At 40.8% G+C, this 21,846-nt stretch overlaps 1 protein-coding gene across 12 annotated transcripts in view; it reads right to left on the bottom strand.

Annotated features, from left to right (window-relative positions):
* The window catches only part of RFX3 (regulatory factor X3), a 298,993-nt gene that overhangs the window by 37,465 nt on the left and 239,682 nt on the right, over positions 1-21,846 (bottom strand). For all 12 annotated transcript variants that reach the window (XM_086684922.1, XM_086684915.1, XM_086684918.1 and 9 more), the window contains 5 exons: positions 19,157-19,272; positions 18,565-18,719; positions 14,539-14,636; positions 11,318-11,467; positions 3,923-4,131 (listed from right to left, as the gene is read on the bottom strand). In XM_086684922.1, coding sequence (XP_086541048.1) covers positions 3,923-4,131; positions 11,318-11,467; positions 14,539-14,636; positions 18,565-18,719; positions 19,157-19,272 — 728 coding nt within the window. The remainder of the gene's footprint in view (positions 1-3,922; positions 4,132-11,317; positions 11,468-14,538; positions 14,637-18,564; positions 18,720-19,156; positions 19,273-21,846) is intronic.

The following is a 21,846-nucleotide window of genomic DNA, read 5'->3' as shown; positions in this document are numbered from 1 at the left end:
AGCATGAAATTATTGTCCCATGTTTAGAAAAGAATCAGTTGAATCATGTTATCGATGCTACTTTAGTATCCCCTCTATGTTGGGCCTTTGCCCTACAGGCCAAGTATTAAATGACACATTTAACAGTTTAGTTGGAAACTTTTTGTCTGACTCGGACTTCCGTAAGATATGTTGCAAAAACTGACTAAGTGAATTCCATGTTGCTAAGTTACCATGAATTCAACTTCTTGTACACTCAGACTTATCAAGTTAATTATTTTGTCATGGATGAGAGACGTATGGTCTGGGCACTGAAACACAGACCCTAACAAATGATCCTCTTCGTGTATTGGGGGAGCTATCACACCCTTCCTCAGAAGAAAAGGGAGAACATCCCTCCTGTGACCCCCATGCAAACTCTCTTTTAAAACAGTGCTTACAGTTGATTCCAAAAGAATATTACTTTTTGGAAGATTTATAAATTGTCCAGTTGTAAGCAAACTACATTCCCTGTCCCCCCTTTCGAGTCACTGTATCAGAGCTATAAATTTTGTTCTTTAAAAATGGGATATTTGGATGACTCTCAGGGTAGCTCTGAGGAATGTTCTGTTCTGTTAACCACAAAACACACAAGCTGAGAAATGGCCCACATAACTTCTCCATTTCTGCCCAGGAAAGGTGGTAATATTTTTTCCCGCCTCCTGGGGAGCCAAGAGTAGTCCTTCCAAGCCAGGTTAGCAAGGAGAGACCCCCATTTGGAGCAGAGGGTGTCTGTAGCAAGGCTTCAACCTGCTGCCGTCACAGTTCTCTGCCAGCCCATTTCCCCATTTGTATGCATGTAAATAGATACAGAGACCTTGAGAAATTATCAGATTAACTGACTTCAGAACACCAAGGGTCTGTGTGTGTGACTGCCAAACTCTTATTACAAGGCCAAAACTGTGAAGAAGAAAAAAAAAAAAAAACTCTATAATTCCGCTTCTCTGATAGTTTGTGAATGCAGTTTTCATTACTCAGTATGTTATTGAGCCCCACTAAAAAACAGTTCGGATTTAAGGGCTCTTCGTTTCTAAGCTGTGGACTTTGCCTATAAGCAGGAGGTATGCATCTGTCTGAATATGCCTTTCCTTCTGTGGTCCTGCACTCTACGCCTTTGAGTCTTTTTGAAATGAAAATAATACCCATAATAGTGTCTAATAATAACAAGCCAATTATCCCCAACTCAGGGAGGACAGAGGGCAGACAAGTGATGGTCTACGGGGTTTGTATTTCTGCAGAGAACAAGAAATACAAGTAAGTAATTTTCTCTCCTTTCAAGATACTTGCAACGGATCTCTGTGGAGACGAAGGCTCCAGGGGTATATTTCTAAAACGATATCAACTAAATATAGAAAAAAAAAAACCCACAGGAAGGAGTAAGTGCAAGTCTGACATAACAACATAAGAAAGCAGTTAGGAAGGAAAAAAAAAAACACCTTGCTTTTTTCTGATCTAGAGAATGCACCCGGCTTTTGGCCATATAGGTTTTGGAATAACTGGCTTGTATAACTGGTTTCATCCATCGTTCATGAAATACATATACCATCTGTATGACTTTCTGAGAAGAAAATGTTTGAATAAAAAAAGTCAAGTCACAAGCAAATGGGAAAATACCTGAAACCTTCTTAAGAAATGTTCTCAAATTAAAATTTGGAATTCTACCATTACTATGACTATTGCTGTATCTTCTTGGAGACACTGTGACAATGCTTTCCAAATCTTCTCCACGTAGCGGGGAAAACTTCAACAGTCCTCATCAACATTTTTCTCATTCACACCCAGATCTAAGCTAACACTGGTTTTACCGCACCGTGCCAGGGGGTCACGGAGTCAGGCAACATCTTAATAAAGCGCTTCTCAAATCACATGCGTTAAAGGTATTATTCAATGTAGGAGGCACCGAGCTGTGGAATTACGCCATTCCAAAAACAAGACAATAATAGAAAACCGGCAGGCTTCCTTTTACTGAGTTGGACCCTGGGCTAAACATGAGACCATTTTCAGGGTGTAAGAGTAAGCTAACTTGTAATTAAGCACCTATAAAGGATCTATGGTACTACTTGAGCTTCAGAAGTAAGAATTGGATGAAATCAAGTAAAATCAGCTGAAAGAAAGAAATCGCTTCCGGTAAGAGGCGAAGCAGCTGCCGACATAATTCAAAGATGCCTGGCATCTTCATGAAGGGGGTCACAATGAGAGGGTGTGGGCTTCCGGGTTAACAGGTATACCAGTTCCTAAACTCTGTTGCTTATTTATATACCTTCTCCCTGCAAAGCTAGCTCTGGACTCACCCCTGGACTCACTCATCACCATGACGACCCCAGTGTGCCCGCAGCCAGTCTGGTATGTCCTGTGGTCACTACCTTCTGACACCTACATGGGAGGACAGAATCTAAATCAGGAACCACCTAAACCTCAAGGTAGATATGGCCATCACGCCCGAGGCAGTGGGGGCATCTCCATCCAAAGAAGCAAAAAAAACCCACTAAACTCCTACCGGTAGAAAAAAAAATCCCAGGGTTAGAAATATAACTTAACTAATTCATGTTACGAAATGCAAGTCTATCCCTCCGTTCATCCCCTGTATTTCTGGTGTATAAGCCTATGTACAAGGCTCTGCCTTTAGCCCTTGCAGGAGACATATGGTCAACGACTCATCCCAACATTTGATGTCATACATCATGTAATCTGAAGGGCTTTCTCTTCTGGGGTTCCAGGTCTACTAGATTATTGGTTCTTAAACCGGCTATGCATTAGAATCACCAAGAGGAAGCTTTCTGAAGACATTTTCCCATCACCTCTATCCCTAATCACTATTACCCACCCGCCCAGATTTTGATTCATTCAGGAGGGTTTGGGGAGGTATGTAAGATTTTTGTTTATTTTACATTCTAACACGCAGCCAGGTTGTACCTGATAAAATTAAGAAATTAACTAGATGGATGTGAGCATACATCACAATCACCTAAATGACTTTTTTTTTTTAAATTTTTTTTTTTCAACGTTTATTTATTTTTGGGACAGAGAGAGACAGAGCATGAACGGGGGAGGGGCAGAGAGAGAGGGAGACACAGAATCGGAAACAGGCTCCAGGCTCTGAGCCATCAGCCCAGAGCCTGACGCGGGGCTCGAACTCACAGACCGCGAGATCGTGACCTGGCTGAAGTCGGACGCTTAACCGATGCGCCACCCAGGCGCCCCTAAATGACTTTTTTAAAAGCACAGAACAAACTGAGGGTTGGTAGGGCGGGGCGGGGGGGGGGGGAGTGGGTGATGGGCACGGAGGAGGGCACTTGTTGGGATGAGCACTGGGTGTTGTATGGAAGCCAATTTGACAATAAATTATGTTAAGAAAAAATAAAAGCACAGATTGTTGCTCCCTATCTGATTGGCTCTGCCGTTTCTGATCCTAACGGTTTGGAGGCCGGGGCCTGAGAATTCGCTTTTCGAATACGTCTCCTGATGCTCCTGGTCTAGGGACCACAGCTTGCAAATCACCTCACTAGAGAATCAAGCGAGTGGTGTTAAGTCTTCCGGAAAGAAGCCTACATAATGCCTGTCTGCAGCAGAGAGGACGACACCGGCCCTTTTCTGTCGCTGCACACGGCAGCTATGAGACGTCCCCAGGTGAGAACTCCAGGGCTGGGAGCAAGAGGTTTCCTCCTCCTGACAGGTTATTCCCGTAAAGCTCCTGGAGCGATCCCATGATGCGGGCATCACCGGGGGTGGGCGGAGCGTCATCACGACAGGGAGTCTGCACTCCAAGCCTTCACTCGTGTCTTGTCTGTTGTCTGAGAAGCAGGTACATGCACACACGCACGCACACACGCGCGCACACACACACGCGCGCGCGCGCATCCGCAGCGCGTGGAGAATAAAGCTTGGGAAAAAGTGAGCACGATACCTGTAGAAAGACCATTTTAGCAGGAACTGCCTGGCAGCTTTAGGGAAACTGGGCCTCCCCTCGTAGGGCTTCAGCGCCTGCATCATCACGTTGTCCAGCCACGCGGCCCACTGCTCCAGGGTGCTCTGCTGCTGGAGGGTCATCTTGAAGTCCGTCTCCAGTCTCTGAACCATGCTGTCGTCACACTGGCACACCCAGGAGGCCTGCTCCTGGGACGGTACACAGAAAGCAGAGGAAAAGTTCAGCCCCACACCTTTTCCTCCAACAGCAGCCTGCAAACCGGGGGCACGGCGGGAAATTAGCACGAAGGCTTCAAGCCACCAAAGGAACTGGGAAGGTGAACAACAGCTGTCAAGGAAATGAACACCGCCTGGGTGCACGAAACAGCATGACTTGGGTTTTTCCACGTCAGCTGGTCTGCGTGAAGGATCAAAATATGCGATCTCCGGGGGCGCCTGGTGGGCTCAGTCAGTTACACCTGACTCTTGATCTAGGCTCAGGTCACCATCTCACAGTATGTGGGATCGAACCGAACCCCGCATCGGGCTCTGCGCTGATAGTGCGGAGCCTGTTTGGGATTCGCTCTCTGTCCCTTTCCCAGCTCACTTTCTCTCTCTCAAAATAAATAAACATTAAAATGGTGTGGAGCCTGCTTGGGATTCTCTCTCTCCCTCTCTCTCTGCCCCTTCCCAGCTCGCTTTCTCTCTCTCAAAATAAATACACATTAAAAAAATTAAAAATAAAAATAAAATACATGATCACCCACGAAAAAGAGAATCTGAGCCAACAGTCTGCAATCTTTCCTTCTATTGTTTTTATACTGCCTTCAAAAGTTCTCTCTCTCCCTTCCTCACCGCCCCCCCCCCCCGCCCCGGCCCCCCACAACCCAATCAGATAAAACTTTAAAGTCAACCCATTTGAGAAGATTTAGGGTAAGTCGGACGGATGAACTCAATGGTACTGGGTGGAAACACATGCTGTATGAGGTTTAGGCTTTGGGAACCACACAACTGAGATACAACAGTAGCAAAAACAAAACTACTTTTGAGAAAATGCAGACATCTACCTGCCAAGGATTTCGATTACTACTGTTTTCCTTCTGGCTCTGATTGGGAAGTTTCATGGTTGGTAACAGCTGTGGGAACAAGAACTTTTAAAGCTACGTTTCAGTAGTTGCTCTAAGTTTTAGGACGTTTCCAGGGCTATACTGTATTTTAACATTAAAAAGTATATACTCTCAATGTCGAAATATAATCATTTGGTAATATAACGTTTGGCGGAGAATCAGAGGACATGGATCTTTTTATTTTTTTTTTTATTTTTTTTTTTTTAATTTTTTTTTTTCAACGTTTATTTATTTTTGGGACAGAGAGAGACAGGGCATGAACGGGGGAGGGACAGAGAGAGAGGGAGACACAGAATCGGAAACAGGCTCCAGGCTCTGAGCCATCAGCCCAGAGCCTGACGCGGGGCTCGAACTCACGGACCGCGAGATCGTGACCTGGCTGAAGTCGGACGCTTAACCGACTGCGCCACCCAGGCGCCCCAGGACATGGATCTTAATACAGGGCGCAAATCAACTAAACTGACCTCAAGTAACCCACGTAATCTATGTGGGCCTCGTGTTCCCAGCATATAATAGAGAAATGAAATGTGACAGGAACTTTTAAGCCGGGTTCACTGCATGCAGATAATGTTTTCGAGATAAGCTCCCGTGGAGGGGTGTCTGTGAAGGTCCTAATTCTACACCTAAAACATTGTGATTATGTGTGTATTTTTCTGCAAAGGGTGTTTATAGCTTCCATTCTCCGAGCTCTCAGAGGACAAGTTCATTCGCATAGATAGTTTCGGCTGAATAAACCCCTAATCTTCATTCTCTGGTTCCAGCGTCTCTTCTGATCGTATAGACATTACCTATTCAAGAGACATTTCAACCGGGAGGCATTTCAAATACAAAATGCCCAAACTGAATTTATTTTATTTCCCCAGGGAGACCTCCAGTTTCTTCTAAATTCTCAACAGATGACACCATCCCCTATCCTTCTCTTACCTAATTATTAGCCATAAAGTCTTTCAGAATTACCTCCTAAGTATCACTTTCAAATGTTTTAAGTGCACTAAGACAGAATTATAGAAAAACCTGAAAATACAAACAAGCACAAAGGAAAAAAAATATTAACGGTAGCTAAGATGTCAACGCTAAGAGCTAACTAAAACATGCTGATGTGTAAACCTTTCAAACTTTGCACATATGATATGTGCTGATGCATATATAAATACTTAGGGAAGGATCCTATTATACATTCTAGTAGAGATCCTGCTTAGTTTCACTTAACCTCCATATGATAACTGAATTTCCATGTAGGCAAATGTAGAGCTATATTTATTGTTGAATGACTGAATTTGCTGTAAGGCACGAATATGCCATTATTTACAGAACCAAGTCCATCGGTTCCAGTTTTTTACTATTAGGAAGAACGATGGAACCATCTCTCTTGAAACTATTATCTTTGCAAATTCTGCACTTACTTCTTTATGATAGAATTACATAAGAACAGCTAAGCTCCTTCAACACACCCTGTCAAATGACTCGGAAATTTTATATCAAGAGTTTTGGAGAGTACCCAGGGAAGAATTTAGGCATCAAGGAAAGGACTGGGAAGTTTGTTTTTGTTCTTTGCATTAATGTCCAAGCACTTTAAAAATTGTGGTGAAAAACACGGAACATAACACATATCTTCTTACCCATTTTTTAAGAGTGCAGTCTAGGAGTGTCAACCATCTGCTTTTTATTATGCAATCGATCTGCAGAACTTTTTCATCTTGCAAAAGTGAAACTCTATACTCACTGTAGGAGGGGGTGTTTTCTGTTTGTTTGTGCCCTGAGACTAGGGGAGGATATCGCACTGGTATCTTTGGAGGAATTTCATTTCATTTCTTACCATAAATTCAAACTCACTATCTACTTGGAAGTTAGCTGTAAGGAAAGACAGGATGATGGGGAACTGAAACCTAACTCAGACAAATAAAACCACAGGACATTGTCTGGCTTTTCAAATGACATTATACGCCATTTTACTACTCTGGAGATTGAAAACATACTGATAACAGAGTACGCTGTAAATATTCCCTTGTGAAACAATCTGGACATTTCAACTCTGTAAACGGCCAAAGCTAAGGGTGACCATTAGAGATGTTCTCAACTTACAAATAAATTATATCCAAAATGATGAGGAGTCGGTAGCTTCACAATCAGAATGTCTTTTAAATAAACAACCACAAGCGTATGCGATGATACCGCATCAGGTCGACCTACCAAACCTACTTGCCCGTAATGCAGATGGAAAACTTACACATAAAAACGGTGCCATTGTAATGCTATCGATTCAATGAAACAGAAAATCAATAATGTGGCGGTAGAAAACTCATCTTGAACGCATGCGGAAAAGAAGATTTAATTAGGGGGGAATGCAATGGTGATGAAGATTTATGGATATCCTGAAGGAAACCTGTTAGAACTTTCGAGCTCTTCGGAGCGTTATGTTATTTACACTGAAATGTAACCTCATTGTTTTACATTAAAGTCTCCTTGATGCAAGAGCCATCACCCCCACGGGTGTCCATGCTACTGAGGTCAATCTTAGAGGGGCAGGGGCAACTTCCAGGTGAACAGGAGAGGGTGATAAAATCGGAATGAGAAACGGAAGAAGAAGGAGAACTCCAGGGGACTCTAGGAAAACCCAGCAAACCTCCAAACAGAAAAGGAAAGCCAGAAGGGAGTAGAGACGGAATGTAGCACCCTAAGAAGGAGATAACTGATTAAAACGAGGGTGCCAAGTAAGGTGTAGGGGGGCATGAAGGGAATGCCACTGTTGTTCCTGGTCCCCCGAGGAAAGGAAAGAGGATAGAGGGTAGAGGGTAGAGCATACACGTCCCAGCACTAATAACTGTCACGCAGACCCGGGAAAACTTGGGAGCTGAAAGCAGAGCAAGGGAAAAACGTAGCCTCAATTGGTGGGCAGAGGATGAGAAGAGAGGAGGTATGACCCACCATGTATATGCAAAGACGGTCTCAAGGTTGGCAGTTATAACCCAGAAGAACTCACTTGCATAAATACTTCATAGGGTTACAGATGCACAAATATTACAGAAGACCCTTCTCAGCTGTTTATTATTGGGAAGTATTCTTTTTTTTTAAATGATATATAAAAAGCATGTTATTTTACTTATTTTCCCTTTAAATTTATTTATTTAAACTCAAGTTAGTTAACATACAGGGTAGTCTTGACTTTGGGGGTAGAACCCAGGGATTCTCATCACGTACATATGACACTCAGTGTTCATCCCAACAAGGGCCCTCCTTAATGCCCGTCACCCGTTTAACCCATCCCCCCACCCGCCTCCCCTCCAGCACCCCTCAGTTCGTTCTCTGTATTTAAGAGTCACTTATGGTTTGTCTCCCTCCCTGTTTTTATCTTATTTTTCCTGGGGAATCGTTCTTAAATATATTTTCTGCTATTGAACTTACATTACTTTTTGAAACTACAAGTTACCTTATTACTTCAACTTTTAAAGATACTTTTTAAAGTATCTTTTCTGAATGAAGATTTGAAAGAAACATTGTAGGAGAAATTTTAAGGGAATATGAACTTATTCTCATGAAAATCAGTTGATGTAAAATTTCAATGAACTATGTAAAGTCAATGGCTTTGCAAACCTGAGACAGTTTGCTCTTATGAACGTTTTATGTTTGCATGTGTGTATTTATATGTGTTAATACATAGATACATAGAAAGATACATCTTAAAAAATTTTTTCCCCATAACTAGGAGTTTGAGCTCAATCCATGAAAGTCAGAATGAACTTAACTAATTACTATGCCTTAGAATGAATCAAGCCCAAATACTACTTTTTGATATATTTAAGTAACGGAAATAGACCAGAACTGTGGATTAAAATTTCTAAGAAATGGGAGTCATTAATGGTTTATTTTTAAGCCAAAGTGTATTTTTTGTAAGTTTATCTATTTATTCTGGGGGGGGGGGGAGGGCAGACAGAGAATCCAAAGGCTGATGCAGGGCTCAAAATCCCTAACCATGAGATCATGACCTGAGCTGAAATGAAGAGTTGGATGCTTAACCGACTGAGCCACCCAGGTACCAGGTACCAGGGTGCCACCAGCACCCCAAGATATTGATTTTTTTTAAGTTTTATCGAGATATAACTCACGTATCATATAATTCACTTGTGTACAGTATAGCATTCAATGGCTTCCCGTAGTACATTCACAGAACTGTGTACCCGTCACAATTTTAAGACGTTTTCATTTCCCCCAAGAGAAACCCCACACTCCTTGTGTCCTATGTCACCCTTCAATTCCCGGTCCCCCAAATCCAGGCAGTCATGGATCTTTCTGTCTCTTACAGATTTGTCTATTCTGCACATTTCATATAAATGGAATCATCCACTCCGTGGTCCTTTGTGTCTGGGTTCTTTCCCTTAGCATAATATTTCCAAGGCTCATTCACACTGTAGCAGCCATCAGAACTTCATTTCTTATTATTGCTAATGATATTCCATTGGGTGGATATGCCCCACTTTGTTTATACTCTCAGGAGTGAACAGGCAGTGGGTTGTTGCCACTTTTATGCAGCAAACGTGAATAAAGCTGCCACGAATGTCCACAGACAAGTTTTATGTGGACACGATTTCCTTTCTCTCCGTAGGTACCTATGGGTGAAGTTGCTAAGTCATCTGGTAAAACTCCATGTTTAACCTTTTGAGAAATTGCCAGACCGTTTTCCAAAGGGGCTCATCGTACGTTCTAATCAGTAGTGCACGAGGGCTCCATTTTTCACCATGACCACAGAAGCGTGCCCTTCATCTCGCCCTCCATCTGACTTCTCGCACTATTTGTTTTCATCGGTAATCTCTTTCCTAGGGTAGCATAGTCCACCCTTAACTCCCTTCATTTTTTTTCTGATTACCCGCCTCATGATAGCCATTTTAGCGTGTGGGAAACAGTATCTCCTGTGGTTCTGACTTGCATTTCTGTGGTGGCTAATTACGTTAAGCATCGTTTCAGGTCCTTGTTGGCCACTGGTAGATCTTCTTTGGAGAAATGGCTATGGAGGTCGCCACCCATTTTCTACCTGGGCCATCTTTTTATTATTGGGTTGTAATAGCTCTTTACATATTCCAGATACAATTCTTTTATCAGATATATAATTTGTAAAAATCTTCTCAATTCTTTTTTCAAATGTATGTATGTATGTACGTAGGTAGGTAGGTATTTCTATGTAATAATGATTTCAGGAGTAGAAAATTTCATCAATTCTTATCAGTTGTTGTTTCAGTTTTTTTGCTGGTCTCTTGAAGCACAGAAGTTTTTGATTATGTTCAGTTTCTGCATTTCTTTCTTTTTTTGCTTGTACTTTGAGTGAGCAATGTACTATTTTTACATGGTAACAACTAGTTTCATCACCTTAGTATCTGAAATAAACTATTTGTGGGATTTCATAATATTCCTAAATTAGCTGTCTTTTTAAGTGTACCTTAAAGTACAAGTGAATAGTTTGATCACAATGTTCAAGTACGTTTTTTTTTGGACGAACAAAACAGTCAAACATCTTGCACCTAATTCCTTTCAAATGAACAAATATTTACCAGGCACTCTGAAATAGAATTTCTAAGTCTTCCTAGTTCTTTCAAGGGGGAGGACTATTTTTTTTTAATGTTCATTTTTGAGAGAGAGAGCGAGCAAGCACACAAGAGGGGGAGGTGCAGAGAGACAGGGGGACAGAGGATCCAAAGCAGGCTCTGAGCTGACAGCAGAGAGCCCAACACAAGCCTCAAACTCATGAACTGTGAGATCATGACCTGAGCCAAAGTTGGACGCTGAACTGAACCACCCAGGTGCCCCTCAAGGTGGGGCACTATTAAAAACATACACCTCTTGTATGTTACGGTGCAAAGGACTTCATGTATTCCTACGTATGTCAACAATAATTTAAGATAGGTATTATAAGGTGTGGAAGGGAAAGCCCAGAGCAGTTAAATAACTTGCCCACCGTCCCACAACTAGTAGCTAAAAGAGTTTAATCTCTTGCCTACCTGATTTCAAGGACTGTGAGCGTCCCTGCTCCATTAACTATCTAGCAAACCCTGCTGACATCTGTTCCCATCTAGTACTATAAATCTTAGCAGACTTGACTTTAACCACAAAACAGAGGAGCAGTGAAGTCTTGGCCAAGTCAAACTCTCATCTTGCAGGACAGTGTGGACATAGATGCCGTCTGTGCGCGGATGCAACTATGGAAACAAATACGACGATCCTCATGAAGAAGAATGAGGCGTCTTTCCTCAAAAGACCCATTTTGAAAGGAAACGGAGTACCTGGACATTGGCAAAGTCAACGCGGTTGAGGTCATTGAGCATCTGGTTGATCTGAGAAGTGTTCTGAAGCACTGCGCGAGCTGCCTGGGCCAGGTGATTGAGCGACGTGTATCTTCGCAGAGTCTGGGCAAAGGCACTTACAGCGGCGACCTGTAAAGAAATCCCATCAAAATCGGGTAGTTGTTTCTCTCCAGAAAAAGAAACCACTGTAATCTTCAAATCTTTATTGCCCTGCCAAATTTTAAATGCTTCCTTCTGATACTTGGTTCAAGTTCATTTCGTGCGAGAGCTTACTTGTAAATTATAGCATTTAAATCTCTAAACTCGAGTATTATTTTCCTTTTGAGTAGGTAGAGGTCAACACTAAAACAAACTCCCATGTTCTTCGACATCTGGGTGCAGCACTAATTAAACCAGTCTTGCAGGAAATGACTTTGTCTAGGGAAGCAGGAAAAATGTTGCCTTTCGTTTCTTTTTTACTCTCTGTAGGACCCTCAACGACAAACTCTGTAAATACAATTTTTTTCTTTTTTTTTAGAAAACCAAACTATATAGCCTCACTTTTTTAAATGGATAAAAAAAAATAGACTCTTCAGAGCAATGTCATTCAGATTCACTCTTATCGCCTTTACTTTGTAGAAACCTGGGAATTTTTCAGGTGAAACAAGAGTGTTCATAGCTTCTATCAGCAAATACATAGCCGATAAACTGATCAGACATAAAGCAAAAATCTCAATCTATGTGCAAAGGCTATCCAGGATTCCTCCATTTGCCCCTCATCTACCTTCTATCCTTCTTCATTTCGCTCTGTGCCCAGGAAGACTACTCTGAATGGACTACATTAACCACTTTCCTTAAACTCTGGCTTCCAGTTGGGTTCAGCCAATGATAGACACTGGGAGGGGACACAAGGATAGGAAAAAAGAGAGTTGAGTTCAAAGTATGCATTCCCCTACAACCTCTGCTCTCTCCCTGTTTTGGCAAAGCCAGCTTTCCTGGTCTAAGACCACAGTCCTGGGGCGGGGGATGGGGGGGGGTGGGGTGGGCGGGGAAGGAGATGATCTCCTAAGGCCATAGCTTTTACCTCTTTCCCCTTCAGACCTAGGGATGCTCAGGACTTCTCACTATTGTTAGTCCTGGGGTGCTTCACCATTCCTCCGGGTTTTCTTAACTCTGTTTACACCTTTGGAAACAGACCCTTCTTAAATTTTTTTCAATTAATCTCCCTTTGGATATACCATTTGCTTCCTGCTGAGACCTTGAATAAAACAGGTACATTGAAAGATATCAAAAATAATGTCAAAAAAAAAAGTCTTCAGTAAATATCTAAATCTCACGATCTCCTGGAAACTGATCACATGCAGAGGAAACCTAATGACCATTTTACCATATTGATAGGAACGTATGGTAAGCCATTAAATCACGATGGGCACGTAAGCAGCAACTGATTAAATAGTCCATACTGGTGTTCCCAGGTCAAAGGATGCTGTGTTCTGATAGACGTTTCAGGACTATGTGGAACATGGGAGGAGTCACATTCTTTCAAAAAATAAGTCTTAACACTTTCTTTCCATTTCCGTGATTTATATTAACTGAGTACATCCTGTGTGCCAGAAACCACGGTAAGTGCCTCACATATATTACCTTGTTTAATTCTTAGAACTATTATATTAGACACATGTTGTGACCTAAAGGGATTCTATAGCTTGCTCAAGGTTACACAGAAACTAAGTTACAGTGATGGAGTATGTTTGATAACAATGGCCAGTCATAACCTCATTATGCTCTTTCCCCTGTCACGGTAGATTATCTTCACTGAGGGAGTGCTCAGCTAAAAAAAAAGGCTACACGTCACTGACAGCAGAAAAGCAGAAGGCACCCTCTACCAAGGCAGGTCATCCAAATCGACTCTGGGGACCGATGAAATGGCCAATATGGCAGACTGCTACCACAGTTGCTTTGGTAATACTGGGAAGGGAGGTGTTTTTAACTGTTTGAAGTATTGTTGTGAATATGACTGACTTCGCAAATGGGAAAGCGTTCCTGTAACCATCATAATCAAACGGCACCTCTTGTCTTTGTCCACCTCAATGTGGCACTCTAGAACTTTCAGCAATGATGGAAATGCTCTATGGAAATACTGCCAAATATGGTCGCCACTGGTCACGTGGGGCTATGGCCCACTGGAAACATAGCTAGTGTGACTGAAGAACTCAAATTTTAGTTTAATTTAAAGGTAAAATTCAAATTTAAGAAGTCAATGTGGCTATCCTTAATGCATGCGTTAACAGCATAGCTCTAGAGCAGTAATCTAAGGTGGGAATACCGATGAAATGTTCCTTCAGTGTGTTTTATTTTTTTGCTTAGCTGTGTTTTGTTTTGTTTTTTTTTTCCTGCACACTTTAGAAAGTGTTATTGCAAATCTTAACTCAAAGCAGAAAGAACTGGGAGCTACTCGTGCTACCAACGAGACTGGCCAGCGACAAGAACTTCAATCTCTCAACTATGCCCCCAAATTGAAAGACAAGGTGTGTAGCCGAAGTCTGACAGTGGATACAGTCATTGAGAAAAAGCCACGAATGTAATTTTTGGTACAAAGTTTAGACAAAATCAGTCCCATCTTGCCAGAGGATATGTTCACAGATTAACCTAAAGTAGTAAGGTTAGGAGGAGACAAAGTGGAGATCAGGATTCATTTCTCTAGCTAAACAATCCACGTTCCTTATAAACACTGATCAATTATGAGACAGTTGCTCACTTTAAGAAATGACTACCTAGTCACAAAAGCATGCTCCAGTGTTGAAAAAAATAAAACATGCTGAAAATCAAAAGAGTATCAATTTACATGAACGTTTCGCAATATAATGAGTATAGTTGGGGACTTCAAAAAGCTAAAACTCACTCAAATGGAAACTACTTAACATTCTAGGTGATCCTCTTTAATTTTTGAAATTAAGCAATCTGGAACATATACTTTGGAAAAAGAGCTTATAAATACACCGCACTTGAAAAGATTCTCTAGTTTCTTTGAAAGGAGCATTATCAAACAACATCTCCTGTGAAAGTTCTTTATTACATGGTGATAAAGCAAAAATAAAAAATCGGTTTGAAAAGTTCAATATATTACGATACCAACATAATACAGAATAATTTTCTACATTGTACATAATACAGAACAATTTTCTAAATACAGAGGAAAAAGCAAAAACATAAAAACTTACCTTGGTTTGTATCATTCTCTGTGGGATATTGTTCATGGCATTGGAAAGCCAACCTTCAAGGCTTTTTGCAAAATTTCGAATGGCTTGGGTCAAGGCACCTAAATGTTAAAGAATAAAAGCAGAACGAAAAAGACACCAAAGAACATTAATCTTTATTCCAGGAGAAGAGAAAAAATGTGTATATGACATTTCAAATAACACAGAACTTATACTGCCCTCATTGACAAGACTTTTTTAACATTATTTCTAACTTTGAAAGCATCCAAGAATTGTATTTTGGGTTTTTTTTTCTTTTAAAGCTATTTTTTTCCCAGATATTTATGACACTTTGTTGGGAAATGAAAACATTCAAACGTTTCTGCTTATAGCGACATATACCAGTTGTGAATATACTTAATGGAATTTTCTATCTTAAACGAGACACTCTTTCGTTAACAGCTTTATGCTCAAAGGCTAAGTATTTTCTTTATAAATTCTTCATCTTGATTTGTTAAGCTCTTAGTCAATTTTCCTTTCTTCAGTTAAAAAGAAAATATTGCACAGCTTTCTCCCTTCCTCTACGTATTTATTCATGCTAGAACATATCATATTAGTTATCTGTTACTCTTGTTGAAAAGTAAGGAAAAAATTAAAATTGCCTGACTTGAAAATTTTGGATAACTATTCTCCATTTCACTTGGCAGGTAGAGATAAAAAGATCAATGTGATAAAATTGCTGTCACAGAGACCGGTATTCTTAAGATATTCCTAAAATAGTCCGTTCCATGTTCTTGATGAATCTGTTAAGACCTGAAAGAGGGCTGGGTCCCATGAGAGTAGTTTTTATAGTGGTCATAAAATGACTGGAAGCATCATCAGTTATCAGTAATGACTACAATTATTTTACAAGAAGGGACTGTCGTATAATAGAAAAAAAAAAAGACTTCTTCTCTTGTTCAACAAAGTAATTCAGTCAATAGCATTTTACTTCATCTGTACCCAACGCTCCTCAGTGTAGGGGACAGTTTCAGACATTTAACAGAAAAGTGTCTGAAACACCCACAACATGAAATTAACCTCTGTGGGTTCTCAATAACGTGGTAGGCATTCGAATTTGTAGTCTAGTCTAAGACACACAGAAGCTATGTTTTTCTCCAAGGCTACCAAGGATATTAATGTTAATGCTGGGATTAAATTCCTTGCTTTTTCTTCCTGTGCTCAAATGAGTCTGACATGCTTCTCTCTATCATTTTTGTTAAAGCAGGGTTAGAAATAATTTAGCTTGCTCAAGTCGCTTGCGAAAGATACAAATTTCACTATCCCAATCATAAAAACAACTGTTTTTTTTTTTTTTTTTTTAAATCCTTTCTTTCACTGGTCAAATGATAGAACAGAGGTTCAAATGACTCAATTTTGATCAGGAAAAACACTCAAGAAGTATCGACTCTTAAACATGACAATCATCTACTGGAAACATGGACTTGGAAATTTCTAGAGAATGAATCTTGTGAAATTTCCAGAGCTTCCCACTTGAGCCAAAAAAAGAAAAAGAAAGAAAAATATTTTTCTGCTGTCTTATGTATTAGAACCATGGAGGGCAGGCATGAATGGAAATGAAAAAAGAGTGAAAAAAAATTAACGACCCTTTTTGAAACTCAGTAAAATTTTGTTCAAAATTCAACTTGGCTATCTGCATTTGCATGTTTTCTACTGTTAACATAGAACGCATTACTCGATCAGCATAAAAAAAACCAAGAAGCAAGAAAAGTTACTTTAAAAAAAAATATTTAGCATGGGTCTTGTTTCATCTGGACAAATTTCATGCTAGGGAAGATTATTAGAGAAAAAGATGTTTTGTGTATCAAGTGACTGTAAGCTTTTGCTTTCTTGTACTACATGACATCGGGGGCCACCTTTACATACGCTCAAAATTGTACCTAAATGTTACTGGTTGAGTTCTTATGCAATTCTTACACTTCACTGTTTTTTCATTTTCAGATAAATGTATTTTAGAATATAGTAGCTTCAAGCTGACTTCAAATTAGTGTGATATGCAGACATTTTTTGGCTAAAAAAAGGAATCCCATCTGGACAGTAAACGGTAGAGTGAAGTACTTGTAGCCAGGAAAGTATAATTTTTAAAAATAAAATTAAGTTTGCTCTCTCTCTAGGGATTCATGTCAGATCAAATTGTGCATTCTGACTCTGACAACTTTTTCTCATGAATGGATGGTTTACAATTGAAAACGATTCCAAAGCTAACTTGTCTCAACCTGCTTGCGATTGATATTAAAAGGCACATGATCGGAAGATAGCTATTTAAGCTGTAATTTAAGTCGTATTTTCTTAAGTCTTGTTGCAGAATCAGAATTAAATCTCCAAATGTACTTTGGACGGTAGCACATTAATGTCCCTGGTAACTTCACAGAAGCTATCAAACTAACGTCAGGTGAAAATTCCTGAAGTTGAGTTGTCTGCTAAATGTAGAGACAAACTTCTGGGCAGAAGAAACGGGTTTTCGAATCAAAATTTGCACAAAACAAAGGTCAAGTGTACTGTGCGCTTAAAATGATGAGGCGTAGAGTCAATTAAAATTGATACATGACTTAGTTTAGGAAACTTGTTGACTTCAAAAGTCTTCTGGTGCTAACAGAAGCAAAAGGCTTCAGAACTGTTTAAGATTATCACTCAGAGCACAGGGAGCAAGACAAAAACAAGGAAAATCAAGATTCTGGAACATAACTCAGTAGAGAATTTACACACTGCAATTTTCCATGACAGCGTCATTTTTAATCAATTGTCAGTCAGGAAGCTTGCTGCAGATAGAGTGGAAAATACTAGCAATCGACAAAAATGTGAGACAGTGACAGTTGGATTTCTTTTTCCTAAACTTATTTCTATACAAACTTATGTGTGTTGGTTGATATTATATGCAAATGAGTATCTAAGCATATATTTTAAGATGGCGGGAAACAGGTGGAAAGCACGATCTTCCACTGTTTGCCATATTTAGGAAAAAAAGGAAATATAAACATACACATGCTGATATCTTCACCTTGCCTTCTACAAAATCCCTCCTTCAAGACTTTGTTAGGATTTAACATCAATCAACTGTGAACAGTGTACTTGAAGCACATGGTTGCCAATTTCACAAGCTAAAAGACTGCTTTTACTTTATTCATGTCATTGCAGAGTGGAAATTCTGTCCCACTTCTTGAAAAGTTAAGGTCACTAGTATGTGCTCGTCAAGGTGTTCGCATAAAATCATTTCAACTGCCTACCTCTCCCACAAGTATCCACGGTAGCATTTATATTGACACGTGCAGAAAATGACTTTGTTTGTTCCAAATATGCACCATCCCTTAAAAAAGGAAACCTAATTTATCTATGTAATTTCTACTTGCTTCATGGTGGGAATGCTCATGTATTTATATATATATATATATAGAGAGAGAGAGAGAGAGAGAGAGAGAGATTTTTCTCTCCAAATGCCAGTTAACCATTACTGTTAATGGAAACTGCATTTGTGGTTCTCAACGTGATGGAGGGTGACAAAGTAAATGCTTTTATACAGGAATTCAACTTTAGTGGAAACCAAGATGAATTCATTTCAAATCAAAAGCAACCACGAAGGAAGGAGGCTGGCCCCACAATTACAGATTTCATAAACTTTTGGCTTTCTGAAGGGAACTGTGTCCTTGGGGAGAATAATTTTTACAAGGTTGCCTGGCTTGGGAGTGTTCTGATAATAATTAGTCACTGATGGCTGTCACATCTTTAGGTTATCTTTTCTATTGAAAAGAAAATGAAAGATTGGAAAACAGATCGTGGTTTTTTTTTTTCCCCGTTTAACTACAGTTTTGCTCTAAGCTGCTTTCATTCAATATTCTTTTGTGTTGCATGGTTTTCTGTTTTTGTGTTTTTTTCTTTTATTTGGCAAATCGAAATGAGGTTAGAATCACCCTAGATCGCGACGTCGCTTCCCCAAACTTCTTGGGTGGAATGTATGAGAATAAAAGCATCCGTACTTGTCTGCATTTAACTTACTAGGAATAGGTCTAAGCACGTCGGGGATGAGAATCTCCACCAAAGCCTGGTACATCCCATGGTCACAGTTACACATCCATTTCAGGATAGACTCATGTTTGCACAGAGTTATCAGCTTTGCTTTCGGAAGTCGACTTTCTATTTCACTCAGATTGCTGGTGTGAATAAATGTAGCAAATGAACAGATGGCAAATGAGGATAAAAAAGAAAATGGACTTTAAAAATAGTTTTAGTTTATCAAATATTACTGAGGTTAGCACTATACCACCATTGCACTGGTTCCGTACGGCTGGATACATATAACACGCCCCCAGAGCTGCCTGTGCACGTTAATGCTTTCTGACGGCATGAGAGGCAGGTGTGATACTAATTCCATGAGGATGAAACAGCTCTACCGCAGTCCCCCAAATCAATAAAAATGGGAGCTACCACACACACACCGAAACCTCCAGAGAGCACTTTGTGGTTCATTTCTATCCATTCATTTAATGTCATCACGTAAGGTTCACAACTGGTATACATATCTCTCGTTTATTAGCTGTGACATCTACTCGGCCATGAAAATGAATTGGAAAAGCATATTGATTCTGACCTTGATTCGGTGATGGTAGTGCCGTCGGTTGGAGTAGAGGGAGAATAGCGCCAGAAGGTTTGCCACAGTTTTTCTATCAGGCTAAACTGAAGATTCACGACAACGTCCAATATTGCCTAAAAAAAGAAAACGGTTATATCCGCGTTACCTTACGATGCTTCTCAAGGGGATGTGCGGAGAGCGTGTTATGTGTCGGGATGGCAGTGGTGAAGACACCTGTGGTTTCGTAAGCTATACGGTGAACGTGGAGTAAATTTTGCCAACGGAAGGCAAACAGAAGAGCTCAGGCAGGGAGAACATAATGTCTGGAAAGACTGACGGGATGGCGTGTATTCCTCCAATAGTGGCCTCGTATCGTATCCCAGCCTTGCTTTACCTCTCTTTGTCCTCAACTCCCCTTCCTCTCCATTTTCTTCTCTTGCTTTTCTTTCGTTCCTTCACACACGGCTTCCTTCGGCTTCCACGGCCGCTGCCACTCTTCCTATTCTCAGACCCAACGGGCACACAGCAAAGATGCCATTCACACCAGTCCCCAGAGGGTTGGGTGTGTTCCTGGCCGTCAAAGATGGCGGAAGCAAAGGGTGTGGAGCTGCTTGGGCCTGGTGGACAGAGTCAAGGCTAAATGGGCCTGTCTAGGGCGGCTGACTAGGATTCCGGAGTGTTCCCAGGCAACCAGAGTCTGGACCAGGAACTACAATGACAATGGCCTTCAGAGGACAGCACCTGTCTGGGCAGAATAAGGGTACCTCTGTGGTCAAGCCACACCTCCATCTCAATCCTCCCTCGGCTTACTCCCTTCAGAGAGGAGCTTTAAGACCATCCCCTTTTCTGACCTTGGGGGCAGGAGCCGCATCCTCCTTCTCCTTCATTTTATCTCCCAGAACCATTTCCCAGCTGCATCAAAGATGCTTTTTTTTTTTTTTTTTGATGATGCTAAAATTTTCCCCCTTCATTAAATTTTGATGATCAGGTTTAATTTCACCCTGCCATGGCAATTAGTTTATAAATTCGTCTTCAGATAAAAGCAGTCACAAAACCAAAGAATCACTTGTTTGTGCAAAGAACATGTGATTCTGTGATTATTTTGAGCATAAAAGACAGAAGTCATCAGCATAATGTGTTTGATGCTGGCAGTACTGAGAACCAGGACAGGTAAAACAGGCCCATCGAGATCTACACAGTTCACAGAAGCAGAGGGACAACAGGGGGCAATCAGGAGAGTCCATCTGGGTATTTGAGGCAAACAGAGGAAACTGTAACCACAATTCTATAGTCTCCGCCACCTGTGTCGATCTGGCCCTACATAGGATACGGAGAAAAACTGTCCTTCTATATAAACACACTGAGACCCATTCAAATGTGAAGCAAAATACGTTTGAGGGCATGTTCTGGTAAGCAGTAGGGAATGTTACACGTCATTGCATAATGAAGACGGAGGGAAGGGAATGAATGAATGAACACACTCCTCACCCTATGATACTAAGAACAATTAAGATGCAAGTATCAGCCTTGACAGTGAAAGACAGATAGATGTCCCTCTTCCCAGGCAAAAATGTTCTCAAGAGGCAAATTATTAAACTGCTCTCCCAACTGTACCGTGGGCACAGTCTAAGAGATATCTACTAACAAAACAACTACTAACATCATATATAATACCTAGGTATCTCTATCTATGAGAAAACTAAATTTTAGGGGCGCCTGGGTGGCTCAGTCGGTTAAGCATCCGACTTCGGCTCAGGTCATGATCTCACAGTTCGGGAGTTCGAGCCGCATGCCGGGCTCTGTGCGGACAGCTCGGAGCCTGGAGCCTGCTTTGGATTCTGTGCCTCCCTCTCTCTCTGCCCCTTCCCTGCTCACATTCTGTCCGCCTGTCTCTCAAAGATAAGTGAACATTAAAAAAAAATTTTTTTTTAAATAAAAGAACACTAAGCTTGGAAAAAAAGTTACTGCTACAGCAGCTCGTGTAGAAAATTATACCTGCTCCTTACATAACAAGTGATACTTGTGAAATATCTTTGATTAACAAATCATGAGAATTCCAAATAAAATAGGGATATTAATCTTTGTTAAAAACATAAATTGTACAGTTGGGGTGCCTGGGTGGCTTGGTCAGTTAAGTGTCTGACTTCGGCCCGGGTCATGATCTCATGGTTTGTGCGTTCAAGCCCTGCATCGGGCTCTGTGCTGACAGCCCAGGGCCTGGAGCCTGCTTCAGATTCTGTGTGTCCCTCTCTCTCTGCCCCTCCCCTCCTCATGCTTTGTCTCTCTCTGTCTCTCAAAAATAAATAAACGTTGAAAAAAATGTTTTAAAAAACATAAACTGTACAGAATATGAAAAAATAAGGCAAGTAAAGAATTCAGTGCATCTGAAATGCAATCTCTCCAAATTAAATAATTTCAAATAATTCTTTTGAAAAGGACATTCCCATCAGCCTCACTTGGGACATTTTTACAAGCGAATAAAACATTTTATCATTTGTCCACCCACTTTCAAATACGTTCAGACTGAAATATACAGGCAGATGTATTTTTAAATAATCCTTATTGTACTGGTTTCGGGCAGGTGACTATTTACAGGAGAGGAGACGAGACTGAGACACCTGTACTTCAAAAGTCTGGAAGTCTGACATGAAAAAATAATCACGATTCTTCTTTTCCATACCTGCCGCCATGTCTCCCGAGAAATGGCG

The sequence above is a fragment of the Puma concolor genome, chromosome D4 (assembly GCF_028749965.1).
Source record: "Puma concolor isolate L17-30 chromosome D4, mPumCon1.1.hap2, whole genome shotgun sequence".
Taxonomy (NCBI): Eukaryota; Metazoa; Chordata; class Mammalia; order Carnivora; family Felidae; genus Puma; species Puma concolor.
The sequence above is the reverse complement of the archived record's forward strand: the minus strand, read 5'-3'. Positions and strand labels throughout refer to the sequence as shown.